The sequence below is a fragment of the Leptosomus discolor genome, chromosome 1, assembly GCF_034619465.1.
Source record: "Leptosomus discolor isolate bLepDis1 chromosome 1, bLepDis1.hap2, whole genome shotgun sequence".
NCBI classification, from domain to species: Eukaryota; Metazoa; Chordata; class Aves; order Leptosomiformes; family Leptosomidae; genus Leptosomus; species Leptosomus discolor.
Genome location: NC_141391.1, coordinates 45,022,311 through 45,036,489, shown reverse-complemented (window position 1 = coordinate 45,036,489; position 14,179 = coordinate 45,022,311). Strand labels below are relative to the sequence as shown.

The window sequence follows — 14,179 nt, the reverse complement described above, 5'->3', positions numbered from 1 at the left end:
GAGGTACCCCACTACAGTGACACTCATCAAGTCACTAGGTCAAATCTGAACTTGCCAGAAGCAAAATACAGAGACTCTTAAGTCTCCCCGTACATAAAATACCTTGTATCAGGTCACATTTCATTAAATACCCAAAGCACGTCATTTCAATGTATAACAGATAGGGCGAAGACTTGTGTTTGGTTGGTTTTTTTGTACATATGGAGGAACTGTAGCAAGAGATCTTATCTGAAACCTGAGAATGCTAAGGAATGATTTTTATTAACAACTGTAAGCTTTTTTTTTCTTGTAACATTTCAACATCTGTATCTCTTTTTTTAAACGAGGTATTAATTCTCGCTAATTGTCTCATTTTAACCATGATTATGCAAACAGGATATAAGCATTCAAAGAACCACGTCAGTTCAACATCGGCAACATTCTAGTGCTTTCTCATCAGCACCAAAAGAAAAGCACAGTAAACTTTACAAAATAAATCAGTGGGAAGGTGGATACTGCCACCATGTGGCATAAAAAGAACAAAATTAGAAGTTTCTATATTAAAGAAAGGACAATGTACCAAGCAACTTTTTCCTAGAACAACTTTGATTATTGTCATCTACTACCCTGTTAAATTGCTGCAGCAAAAATTAACACAGATGTCAGTCAAATCTCAGAAGGCTGAAATCCTCCTGTAGTATTTTGTTAGATCAGAGCACATTAAATGTACAATGAAGGAAAATTCTCATGTAAATCAAAGTTAACATGATGAATTTAATCAGAACTATGACTAGAGATGATGACAGAAAATAATGCCAAAGCACATATATGCACAAAATTTTATTGATTACTTTTTCTAATTTAATGTTGCATGGTGCTCCCCTGCCCTGTTTCCTGTAACTCTCCTCAAGAGATAACTACCTGTGGTGCCCATGATGGATGTGTCTGCTCACGATGGCTGCATGTGGCTCAAATTGGATTCAGGGAAGACAGGTAACAGTACAACGTCCAAGGGCTATTGTGAACAATGTGCCCACCTAATCACAGTGCTGGCCAATGTCCAACTCAAACCAAATTCGGAAGAGACAAACTTCTGTAGTCAGTATGTAAATATGACTATAAGTCAATTATCTTACTCCACAAATAGTGGACACCCCAGGGCCCCATTGAGCTCTCCTGTACTGCAGCAGGCTACATGCCAGGATCTCCCCTTGAGTAGGGACACCTCTGAAGGTTACTCCTCAAGGCCGAGAGATTCCTTGACACAATAGATTCTCGGTAAGTAATAAATAGTATGCTAAACTTTGAAATCTTGGCTACGTGATATAAAGGATTGATTGTGCATAATCATAGAATGGTTTGGGTTGGGCAGGACCTCAAAGATCATCTAGTTCCAACCCCCTGCTATGGCAGGGACACCTCCCACTAGACCAGGTTGCTCAAGACCAACCTGGTCTTGAACACTTCCAGGGATGAAGCATCCACAACTTCCTTGGGCAACCTCTTCCAATGTCTCACCAACCTCAGGGTGAAGAACTTCCTCCTTGTATCTAGTCTAAACCCGCCATCTCCCAGCTTCCAACCATTATCCCTCATCCTATCGCTGCAGGCCCTTGTAAAAAGCCCCTCCCCAGCCTTCTTGTAGGCCCCCTTCAGGAGCTGGAAGGCCACTAGAAGGTCTCACCAAAGTCTTCTCTTTTCTGGGCTAAACAAGCCCAACTCTCTCAGCCTGTCCTTGTAGGAAAGGTGTTCCAACCCTCTGACCATTTTGGTAGCCCTCCTCTGGACTCACTCCAGAAGCTCCATGTCTTTCATGTGTTGGGGGCTTCAGAGCTGGACGCAGTATTCCAGACGGGGTCTCACGAGGGCAGAGTAGAGTGGCAGAATCACCTCCTTCGACCTGCTGGCCACACTTCTTTTGATGCAGCCCAGGATACGGTTGGCTGTCTGGGCTGCAAGCACACACTGTTGGCTCATGTTCATGAGGGTGAAAATGCTTCATCATGTTTAAACATGTCTAACACTTTAGACATAAACCGATGAACAAATCTGGGACTAGGATTGGATCTAGCCGCACCTAGACTCCTCTCTGAGAAGGAGTTTAGAAAGCAAGGGGGTCCCTTCTGAACCTCGTGACTCAACAGGAGGGTCTCCCTGACAGTTTTGTCTGACTCTGTCCTCTATGCAGTAAATATTGTTAAGCGTACCTTGACATCAAATCTTGCTAAACCACTGTGGCATTTAACAGTAACTTCGTTAAAGCATCGTTTTACGTCACCAAACATATTACTACTACTTTCTTACTAATGAAGTATGTCACTCCATCTGTGACATTCACTCAAAAAGAGAGACGAAAATAGTTTGAATTTCACAAAATAATCCTGTATAATTAACATCTCTTTACACCTGATTATTCCATAAGTAAATTTTGAGGGGGAGAAAAAGGTGGTAACTAAAGAATACTTTCAGAATTAGTAAAATGACAGTGGTGGTTAAGTGCCTGCTAGCCATGACTTTGATAAATACACTCTGGGTACCTGAAACTGTCTTATCACAACTCCAGATTAATGTGTAACTAAGCTAAAATACAAAGCATCCCAGCTGTACACAAACTAAGAATACTATAAATATTCCTAAATACCTTAAAGACAACATTCTCCTTATACTGTTTTAGCTCTTACTCTTTGAGAATAAAAACTAAATATATTTCGATAATTTGTTTCTCTACTTCAGGTAAAAAAATCAAATTATCTTTTCAAAGATAATTTTAAAGATTTTCTTAAATCAAATTATCTTTTTCTCTAGTATAGAAAAACACAAAAATTAAAATATAATAAGTTGAAAAGCGTAACAGAGAAGATGCAACTCCAAAGAATTCTTAAAAAAATGCATTTTTATATCATTAAAACAAAAGGTGAAGCAAATTATTACCAAGATATCACCATTTTGAAAACTATACACTGAACCATCATTTGTCTTCAGCTACTGCAGGATGGATCTCCTGTCTCAGCTTCCCTGCCTTGCACCTTGGCCCTCAGAAAGCACAACATCGCTGGTAAGAGCCTATCCTGAACAGTCTCATGTGGAAATCTTGCTGGGTAGCCATAATGCAAAATTAGCTGTTAACGCAAGGACGTATATAGCACGTTTCCCCTTTCCCTCCCTCCACTCCCCCTCTTCCCTCCCGTAATTTTTATACAGCAAAAAAGCTTTTAAATCTTATACGCAAATAACGGAGAATGAGTTTTTTGCAATATATATATATATATATTCACACAGTTTCTTAATTGAGAACATTAAGGTGCACAGACCTCTGTCAGACACTTCAGCTGGGATTTGTACCCACTTAGTTCTTCTGTTAAGCTCTCCTTTTTCATCTGTAGATCACTTAGCTCTTTTCTTAACGGATGGACTACTTCATAGAATCGGATCTAGAAGAACGAGATACAGATTCAAAATTGAGACTAGCAAAACTGCAATCCCAAAACCAAATCAGCTCAATGTTTTATGGCACTAGTCCACCAAATGATTTCTAGTGCATACCAGGAAAGTGGTGAGGACAGGGGTGGGTGGAGAAACGTTAAAGCAAAGACAGTGTCTGTCTTTAGCCTTTGACAGCAGCAGCTAAGAAATAATCAGTTTGTGTTTGGCATGGAATAAAAAGAAAAAAAGAGGAATAAAGGTAAAGATATAAGTTTCTGCTCAACTAAGGCAGCTCCCAGTCAGGCCACCAGGTTAAAAAAAATACACCTGCTAATGGACCACATGGTCCCACCCTCTTACTTGTGCAAACTCTAGAACCTATTTGATTAACAGTGTAAAAAGAAGAAAAAACAAAACAAAAATTATTTAGCAATAAACCAACTTAACTCACTAACTTCCCCCATGCCAATATAAATTTTTATGGGACGTGTAAAAATGGAGAGAGATTAGTTTCATTTTCTGCCAGTTCGGTGTGCTGAATCTGCACCAAGAAAAATGCCAGAGCAAGCCCAGGAAGCGGGAACAGCAAACAACCAGGAAGAATGGTGACACGCCCCACACAAACACTTTCAGAAGTAACATGTTCCTATATGGGTTCAGCTGCATCATGCAACTAAGCCTCTGAAACACCCTACTAAATTACCACTAAAAAAAAAAAGCCTTGTAAAAGGATTAAAAAAAATTTTTAAAAAAAATAATCTAAAACATATACTCATCTCTCTTCCCCCACTCCATTACAGGCATAGTCTCAGACAAACAAGCCTCAGATCATTTCTACTGAACGACAACAAAAAAAAACCCACAACAGAAAGCACAGGAGTACACAAAGTTAAAAACAAAAACTAAAAAAACAAAAAGAGACAAAACAAAGAGGACCTTTTTTGAGATACACCCACACACACCCCGTATACAGAGGCTGTTACTCCCAGATTAACTTAATACGTTAAAATGTTTGGTTTAGGGGATGAAAAGAAAAGAGATAATTTAGCACTATTTCCATGCAAAAGCTACCCCATACACCCCATCATTAAAGCTTTGTTTGATATACGATCAAAGAAGAAATACAAGCAAGAAAGCACAGATAAAGTAACCATTCAAGAGCAAGCTGTACTACACTTCCATGCAGAAGGAACACAGGTCTCTGTTTTGCTACCTGTAAATAGCAGAAGACAAAGAAAAGTTCCAGGAATATTCCACATAATTGACAGCATACAATTCTAAAAAATACAGAAGCCATGGAAGTTTGCAATGTAAACATAGGTGTAGTTTGCTTTATACAATAAAGAAAGTGTGTAACATGATTGGAAGATTAGTAGTAACCCAGAAAAGTGAAATTTTCTAAGAAGTTAGATTTTTTTGTTTTGTTTTCAAGTTTTTCCAAATAGTGTGCTTGTTCAAAGTTGCAACTTGAATTTGTTGTACTTAGAGAGCTCCACTTTTCATCCTTACCTTTAGATGCAAAACAAACATGATCTAAAATAGGACATATAAATTTAAAGTTACTTTTTACTGAAAAAAATAGAAGCGTTCCCCCCCCAAAAAATTAAAATAGCAACTATATAAGACAGTAACAAGAGCTTCTCAATTCACTATGGCTAAGTTTATACATAAAATATACAACATTCAGGATGTTTAAAACTATAATTCAAATAAACCCAAAATAAGGTCTGATAACTTTTTTGTTCACATTCTGAAAATTCCAGACAACAAATTGAACTATCAGATGCTAAACTTAAAACTATAAATTGTCTTTCTATTCTGAGAAGCAAACTAACTGCATATTATTGCCTTATTTTACTGTTTCATTACTATTTTTTTTTCCTTGCTATTCTATTTCTTCAATATTTAAGGGTTTTTTCATGTCCATCTGTGAATTCACATTGCTTCTGAATGGGTTTGTATGAAGTCAGTGAAGTTAGTTTTGTGGGCTCTTTCTAACTTCTGAACTACCACTACTTCCTTAGGGGGAAAAAAAAAAAAAAAACCACACAACCACTTTTGAAATGTGCCTGCAAAACAGTGACTAAGTAAATTTTAGTCTCCTAATTATAGCTTCCGCTGACTACAATTTTCATCTATCTGGATTTTTTAAGAACTTGTCATTACATTTGAAACCGGACAACTGAATTTCAATCAAATCCTCTTTTTTCCCAAGAAAAAGCAAGTATGAATTTTTTTTTTTCTTAAAAAAGAACCATGATGGTCACTAATTGGTAACCACTTAAAGCACAGTGGGACTTTTATAAACCACACCTACCTTTTCCTTTAATGTCTTGTATTTTTACTGCCATTTCCCTAGGAAACCTAACCTAGGCCATCATGCCACATTTACTTCCCAAACCACAACAACCTTAAAATAAGTTACCCAGTATCAAACCAAGACAACATAGGCTAGAGGTATCAAGGATAAACGCATCTGCACAGCCTTCCCAAGAAAAGTCAATCCATGGTGATAAGAAAGTGCAAACGAATGCAGCAAATAAGGGAAAGGCTGTAGCATAAGTGCAACTGCTATTGCCATTTAGCTTGCTTGATGGCCAATAAACTCTGATGAAACTCTGCAGTCAAAGCACACATTGCCTCTTGCCAAGTCAATACAGCAGAAACTAAAATTACTGTAATGGCATTTCAGAAACAACTGCATATCTCAAAAATTACAAATTTATATAGATGTGCTGTAAGGAAAAAGTTACCACTTCCTAGGCAATTTTAAAAAAAAACTTAGTAAGTGCCCAACACTTTTTATGGAAAACTAGAGTTAAGCTAAGAATGGGTGGGTGCAAAGGATGAGAAAGTTGTCTTCTGTTAAATAAAGTTAGGTGAAAGTAGTTGCACTAGTTAACTGCCTTCTTAAAGATCAGCTGAGCTGTAGTTAGGAAAATGATACAACTAAAAGACACAGCAAATAAAATAGGATCAAACAGAATTCGCAGATACCATTTTTAAACATCTTAGTGAAAAATTCTTACAGGACAGTATGCAAGAGGCTCACTTTATCAAACAAATTAAGTGATTCAGCTGCCAAGCACCAGTTCAATGACCTGAAGTGCTTTAAAATTTTGCATATACTGTTTCTAAAAATCATTCTTATAAATGGTCAAAAAAAAATATCTAAATTTTAACATAAGTTCAAAACAAAACCATATGATTTTAAGAGAAAGATGCTTAAAACATCTTTTCTCATTTATCATCATTAACATCAAACCTCACCTAGTCTTTGCTCTAACATGTCACTATTGCACCCCTTTGTGGAAGAACAGTGAAAAACAGATCACATTTATTTTAATTCTAGTATTTTAAACTTGCAATATCTCTATACACAAAACCTGTATTTAAGCACTTTCTGCTGTTTGTCCAGCATACCAGGTTTCAAATAAAGTGTAAGCATTACATATACAGACTTAGTTCTAGCCTGAAGAATTGTAAGGCAGTATTTTATAATTGATAAATAGAAACAAGAAAAAAGAAAAGAAATTTCTTGCTCAAGTTTTCACTAAGGAGAACTCTTTCTCACCAAGGAGAATTTTACCTTAATATCAGTAAACAACGCTAATAGTCTGCACATAGATCTGGACCTAGATCTGCCTGACAAATGCACAATATCTCCTTAGGTAAGCAAAGCAGAAAACCGTATCAGAAAAGTTACTTTTTCCCTTCAACATCCTTTTCCTAGCCTTCAGAAGCCAAATGGATGCACAGACAGGATATGCAAAACAGCTCTGTAGCCTCCCAGCACCTGTATCACCTGAATAACTCAAAGTAATAATAAACTACTACTGAGCTTAACTGATAGATACTCTCAGGTTCACACTGATCTTGTTCCCAAAAGAAGCTGAGAGAAGAAAATAGCATCTTACTACAGTATATCAGTAGAATGCCTTCTCCAGAAAAAATAAAATAATCTGGCCAAAAAAGGACTTCTTCAAATGAAAAAAGGTGAAGTGTAAAGATGAAAGGGGCTTCACTGAACACATAAGAAGTGGAGCTTGAGTCACAAACAGAAAGTAGCATTTACTGGTTGAACACAATAGGAAAAGAAAAAAGTAGATTAGGGAGAAGGTGGCTGTTGCTCACCTCTCCCACTTCACATCTCTTTTAGAGCCTCTTTCTAACTCACAAATACAATCTAAGCACTCTAATTGTGCTGTGACAGCTTCACTTAAAGCAGCTGGCAAGGTTACTAACTCCTGTTATCTGTCCTGCCTGGCTACACAGGCTTTTGTACTGACTGTCAATCAACTCCTGAAGTCCTAGAGCTTCCTGCACACCAATGTCAAGCAAGCTGACATGGATTTCAGTTTGTGTTAAAAATCTGGTTTTTTGACCATGGTGATGCAGGAATCAACAAAACCGCCTCAAATACTTCTATAGTGGGCAGTGGGTACAGCAGACAGCTAGGGGGTAATAAGCCAACAGGCCCGAAGCTAAGTGTTCTTGTGTATCACTCAGAGCCTTAAGATTTTCCTAATACTTTCAAAGTCCAAGTTTCAGAACTTTTGAAAAGATGTTCCCAAGAACATCCTTTCAGTAAAACCGACAAGTTTTACTTCTCTGTACATATCTAGACCACAGCATACCATGACTTTCATCCAGCAAGAGAACTTGTTCACGCAGCATTTATACCTCAATGAATGCACTACACTTTTTAACATTATATTATTTACAGCTTCCTTAATAAATAGCTCTACAGATAAGTACAATGTTAATATTTTGGTGAATTAAGGTTTACATGTCTAAGTCCTCCTCATTCTCAGAAGCAATCCTGGATGCTCCAGACATGTCCAACAGTCTGTGAAGGCACCGGCTTTTTATTGCAAGCAGAGTACCCCCCTTCCCCTCCATCTACCTATAAGCTACAATTAACAAACTTCTTAAATCAAGAAAATGAGTCTTAAAGTATACTTTAAGGTACACTATCTCCTGCATTTAGTCAGATAGGAAAGGGCCAGATGGAACGCATGAGGGAAAGACATTTGCAAGAGCCATCTCAACTTGTGGTTCTGGCAAGCCGAGTTTCAAATTCCTATTTTCCGCCTGCTGTATTTCATATCATCAATGTGTGCCCACCACTTAATTGTAACACCACTCCTGCTTAACCTTCTTAAAACACATCAGCAGTTCTACTCTCTTTAAGACATCAGAGTCTGGGATGAAAAGGTAATAACAGACTGATCCAGAAGCACATCTGGCTGGGAAGGTCCTACATTTCTAGTTGGTGAAGAACAAGAATTCTAGAGTATAGACTGGCTTCCACTATATGCATATCCCTTTAATTCTAAACAAAAGTAATTTACAGCTTGTGATGGGTTGACTCTGGCCAGCAGCCAAGCACCCATACAGCTGCTCACTCATTTACTGCCTCCAGCAGGAGCAGGACAGAGGAGAGACTGAGAGGAACAAAAGCAAGAAAACTCAGGTGTTAAGTTTTCTCCGCAGTTTAATCAGTGAAGGAAAAGGAGAGGTGAATTAAAAACAAACAAAAATTCTCCAGACAAAGACAATCACTCCCCACCTCCACAAGCAGGCCACTGCCCAGGCAGTCTGAGCAATAACCACCTTGGAAGCCACGTCCCCACCTCCTCTTTTCTTCCTCTACTTCCACTTCATGTTGCTGAGCATGACATTAGATGATATGGAATAGGCCTTTGGCCAAGTCAGGTCAGCTGTCCAGCTGTGTCCCCTCTCAAATCTCATGACCACCCCTAGCTCACTGGGGACAGGGGAAGGCAGAATGGGGAAGAGAGTAAGCCTTGATGCTGTGCAAGCACTGTCCTGCAATAGCCAAAAACTGGTGTGCTACCAACACTGTTTTAGCCACAACTGTGCAAAACACAGCAAGATTCAGGCTGCTATGAAGGAAGTTAACTCCATCCCAGCCAGACCGAGGATACATCTATACTTTAAACCAATACAAAACGGAATACTCACAGAAACATATTCAGGGATAGAAAGCTGATCTTCAGGAAGAGACTTTAGCTGCTCATAGCAATCGTCGGATAATTCCAAGTCTCGCAAGCTACGACGGATATCTCCAGCCCTCTCCCTTAATTGATGATTTGTTTCCTCCAGTTGCTTCTGTCTCAATAAAATAGTTTCCATTTCTTGTTTCATTAGAGCTTGATGTTTTCTTCAAGATTGATTTCAAAAGAGAAGACATTAAGTAGGTAACACACATAACGAACCTTCACAATACCCTGTCAAGGTAGTGAGTTATGCTCATTTTGTGGAGGGGACAATTTACAGAGAGATTAGGTAATGAGCACAAGAGTGTATACCACCATGGTTACACAATCATGTCAAAGTACATATAAAAAGCTAGGAATTTTTTAGTCATTGACAATACAAAGCTCAATCTAAGAAGTGACAATCTCCACATGTGCTGTCTTGAATTCATAAATCAGTCTTAATTTACCAATTAAAGGGTTAAAACCATGGAAAATCGGAATATATTTCCACACAAAACCCAAGGAACTTGTAAATCACCAAATAAAGCAATTGTAACTTCAATTTGTGTCTTACCATGTTTCAGCACATACATGCTTATGGCCTATTCCACACACAACTCTTCATTTTCTACCCAGCGTAACATACAAAATTGGGCTCCTTTTAAAAACGATTCCACCACAAACACCACCACACTTAAACTAGGAACCTTACTTCCAGCCTTCAAACACTATTATTACTATTATCACTAGCAACAAGGTATTACACAGCAAGAGAAACTGCATATCGCTTCCAGATGTGTTTAGCTTATTTTATTTAAATCAAAGGCAATTGACCTACTTTTTCGGAGGTTTTTAGCTGTAACTCTTGAAAAAATATTCAAATTAAATAATTCTTCAAAATGCAATAATTCCTACGTTATTTTAGAAGTAAGATTAAAAATACCAGCTAGTACTACAAAGTGATGTCTGCCCCATTGGTTTCAAAAGACAAAAGAAAGTCCCAGGTCAGCAAAGCAGTCACACAACGACATATTCCACACATAGTGTATGATCCTGTTAAACAGGAATGAAAAGCAAGGTAAAAGACAGACAGGAAAACTAATGAAAAGGCTGGGAAAAGGAAAGTAGTTCAATTTTTTTATGCCTATTAATAACAATTTGCACGGAAGTACTTTTTTACTGAGCACTCCTCAGACAACTCCAGCATGGCCAACATAAAAATATTCCCCTCTGGTACAAATAAGCATACAGAATGACAGGCATTTTTCTGACAGTCAGCTCCTCTTAGTTGAAAGACTTTGCTGTAACTAATCTCAGGTCTGGCTTCACATCCCTAAATCTGTTCTAGGCTTCCTACAGAATATGACTTTGAATTAGTCACATCCTGTAAGCCGCTGCATGCTCTGCTGTAACACAAGACTATTAAATAATCATCTTCCTTTACAGGTGTTAAAACACTTAATTGACAAAGTAATTTGAAGAAGCTTGCTAGGCAAGCTTTTGTCAGCTACAGGTTAACTCAAAACACTTCAGAACAGCAAGATGAAACATAAGTTTCTACATTATCAACTGAAAACACTTCTGACCAACAAGCAATCCTAACTGGAAATGCTAAACATTATCCCCTTACCTTTCCCAAGTCACCTAGGCTGCAGAGTTATCAAAAATTCAGTTTAAATTGATGGAGAGCCTGCCCCCTCTACCTACTCCTTTTGCTCTTTACCGGTTTTAAGAACATATTGACTCCCAGTTCCTATTATATTTTGAACCTAGGTAACAATAAAACCAAAACCACAAACTTCAGCCAGTGAGAGCTGAATTCAAATTTACTTAGATATAAATTAAATACATAAATTCCATTTTTAGAATGGAAATACTAATATAATCTGCCAAAGAAATCCTATTCCTGCAAATTCATAATCATCTGTTTCCACTAACTGTCCATAAATTAATTTGAATTCATATAAGTTATTAAAGATGAAGTTCTTAGTTTTACTTCCATCATACCTAGCATCTTCTTGCTGTAATGCCAGCTGACTATCCAGTCGTAAAGACAACAGCTGCTTTTGATGGATTGCATCATTAAGCTTCTCTTCCAGCTCTTCAATCTAAAGAAATACATATAAAATTCAGAAAAGAAGTTACCTTTGTAATTTTAAAACAATATTTTACAAAAAGAACAACTTGAAGAAAAAGTGGAGAGCCCAATGCCCTGAGAAGTGCAATAATGATTGTCTAAGAAGACCTCTAAATATGCTCAGGGTTCATAAAATACAGTATGGATTTTGCCCTACTGAACTAAAAATAAGACGACTTAGTTCTAAAATGGATCTTTTTCAGCCTAATAGCTACTTGTTCAGCTAATCACAAACTAGGCTTCAACTCAAGAGCAGCAAGCTAGTGAAAGCCATGGGCAGTATATTGCCGGTCACAACCGTGGACTGAAAGTAAATGTAGCAAAGCTTTTACACCTTTCTTAGTTTCATACATCTTCATGGAAACTACAAAACGAAATCATAGAATGCATTGGGCTGGAAGGGACCCCTAAAGGTCAACTAGTCCAACCGCCCTGCAGTGAGCAGGGACACCCTTTAGCTAGATCAGGTTGCCCAGAGCCCCATCAAGCCTGATCCTGAATGTCTCCAGGGATGGGGCTTTCATTACCTCTCTGGGCAAACTGTTCCAGTGATTCACCACCCTCATGTTAAAGAACTTCTTCCTAATATCCAATCTAAATCTATCCTTTTCTTGTTTAAAGCCATTATCCCTTGTCCTATCGCTACAAACCCTTGTGAACAGTTCTTCCCCTGCCTTCTTATAGGCCCCTTTCAGGCACTGGAAGGCCGCTATAAGGTCTCCCCAGAGCCCTCTCTTCTCCAGGCTGAACAACCCCAACTCTTTCAGCCTGTCCTCAAAGGGGAGGTGCTCCAGGCCCCTGATCATTTTCGTGGCCCTCCTCTGGACCAGCTCACGCAGGTCCACATCCTTCTTGTGTTGGGGGCTCCAGACCTGGACACAGTACTCCAGGTGGGGTCTCACCAGAGCAGAGTAGAGGGGGAAGAATCACCTCTCTTGATCTGCTGGCCACAATTCTCTTGATGCAGCCCAGGATGCAATTTGCCTTCTGGGATGCAAGTACTCATTGCTGGCTCATATCCAGGTTTTCATCCACCAGTACCACCAAGTCCTTCTCTGCAGGGCTGCTCTCTTATCACATCATCCCCTAGCTTGTATTGTTTACATGGACTTCCCCGGCCCAGGTGCAGGACCCTGCACTTGGCCTTGTTGAACCTCATAAGGTTCACCTGGGCCCACCTCTCCAGCTTGTCCAGGTCCCTCTGGATGGCATCCCGTCCCTCAGGTGTGTTGACTGCACCACTCAGCTTGGAGTCATCTGCAAACTTGCTGAGGGTGCACTCAATCCCACAGTCTATATCATTGATGAAGATATTAAACAGCACTGGTCCCAGCACAGACCCCCGAGGGACACCACTCACCACCCATCTCCATCTGGGCATCGAGCCACTGACCACTACTCTCTGGATGCCACTATCCAGCCAATTCCTTATCCACCAATAGGATCCGCCTACTATTATCCTGTTGGTATATTCTAGCCACATCTTCATTTAATAAATCACTGAATAGAATTCAGATTACTTTTTCTAGTATTCCACAAGTTCAGTTTAAAAGCCCTATTAAGCTGCTTACATCAGTGACAAAATTATTCTTCATTTCTGAAAGAAAACAGGTCTTTTTCCTTTGTTTTTCAGAAAATGAAAAACTAATTCAATCCTGCCTCCTTCATTTATAAGTATAATGACCTGGACAAATCAGCTAAGTTTTCCATATCTTTGCTTTCTCCTTTTCACATTAAAAACCAACCAACCAAACAAAAAAAACCCACCAAAACACACCCAAAAAACAATTAAGTAGGCTTCCAGCATGCAATTCACAGAAATTCTTTTCAGAAGAGAAGTTTCTACCATACTCAAAGTGCCAGAAACAAGAAAAGATTATAGAACGAAAGGAACAACACTTCTTACCTTGGTCAAATATTCTACTTTCAAGTTGTCAATCATCAAGTTTTTTTGAGATAATTCTATTTTAAGCAGCTGAAGGTTATGGAGCAACTCTTTCCGTTCAATCAGCTGCTTGGTGATTTTAACAGTACCTTCTCTTTCTTCAGAGGAAGAAACATCATCAGTTGGTATTGTGGTTTCTAAGCTAATATCTTCAGACTCCAAGGAGCTAGAAATGTTTCCTTTCCTGATTTCCTTAGAGATCTTACGTGACATTTTCTTCCACTATTTGCAAAGTTTTTTTAAGTTATTCTTTGAGATGAGCCCCCTGAAGAATCAACTGCAAGAATCAAAACAATTAAGTGAAAGGCATTGTGTCATTATGAAAAATTAACCAGTTAAGTAAGATGACTACTAACACTTCTCAGCATCACATAAATATATTTTTTGTTCACCCAAGGAAAACATTTTAAGAAGCTCTGAAGAGGGCAGTTGCTCGAGGACTCTCTTCCTAAATTACCAACAAGGGCTTTGACTGCAATAAGCTCAATACTAGTGTGTATCAAGCTTACTAGTAAGACAGAACAGGTTGCCCAGAGAAGCTGCGGCTGGCCCCTCCCTGGAAGTGTTCAAGGCCAAGTTGGATAGGGCTTTGAGCAACCTGGTCTGGTGGAAAGTGTCCCTGCACATGGCAGGGGGTTGGAATTAGACGATCTTTAAGGTCCCTTCCAACCCAAACCAGACCATGATTCT

At 38.8% G+C, this 14,179-nt stretch overlaps 1 protein-coding gene across 1 annotated transcript in view; it reads right to left on the bottom strand.

The window, feature by feature from the left end:
• The window catches only part of PIBF1 (progesterone immunomodulatory binding factor 1), a 126,297-nt gene extending 112,595 nt beyond the window's left edge, over positions 1 to 13,702 (bottom strand). Inside the window, exons 1-4 of the mRNA XM_086481994.1 lie at positions 13,451 to 13,702; positions 11,415 to 11,515; positions 9,391 to 9,589; positions 3,291 to 3,410 (exon numbers count right to left, since the gene is read on the bottom strand). Coding sequence (XP_086338120.1) covers positions 3,291 to 3,410; positions 9,391 to 9,589; positions 11,415 to 11,515; positions 13,451 to 13,702 — 672 coding nt within the window. The remainder of the gene's footprint in view (positions 1 to 3,290; positions 3,411 to 9,390; positions 9,590 to 11,414; positions 11,516 to 13,450) is intronic.
• Between the last annotated feature and the right edge of the window lie 477 nt (positions 13,703 to 14,179).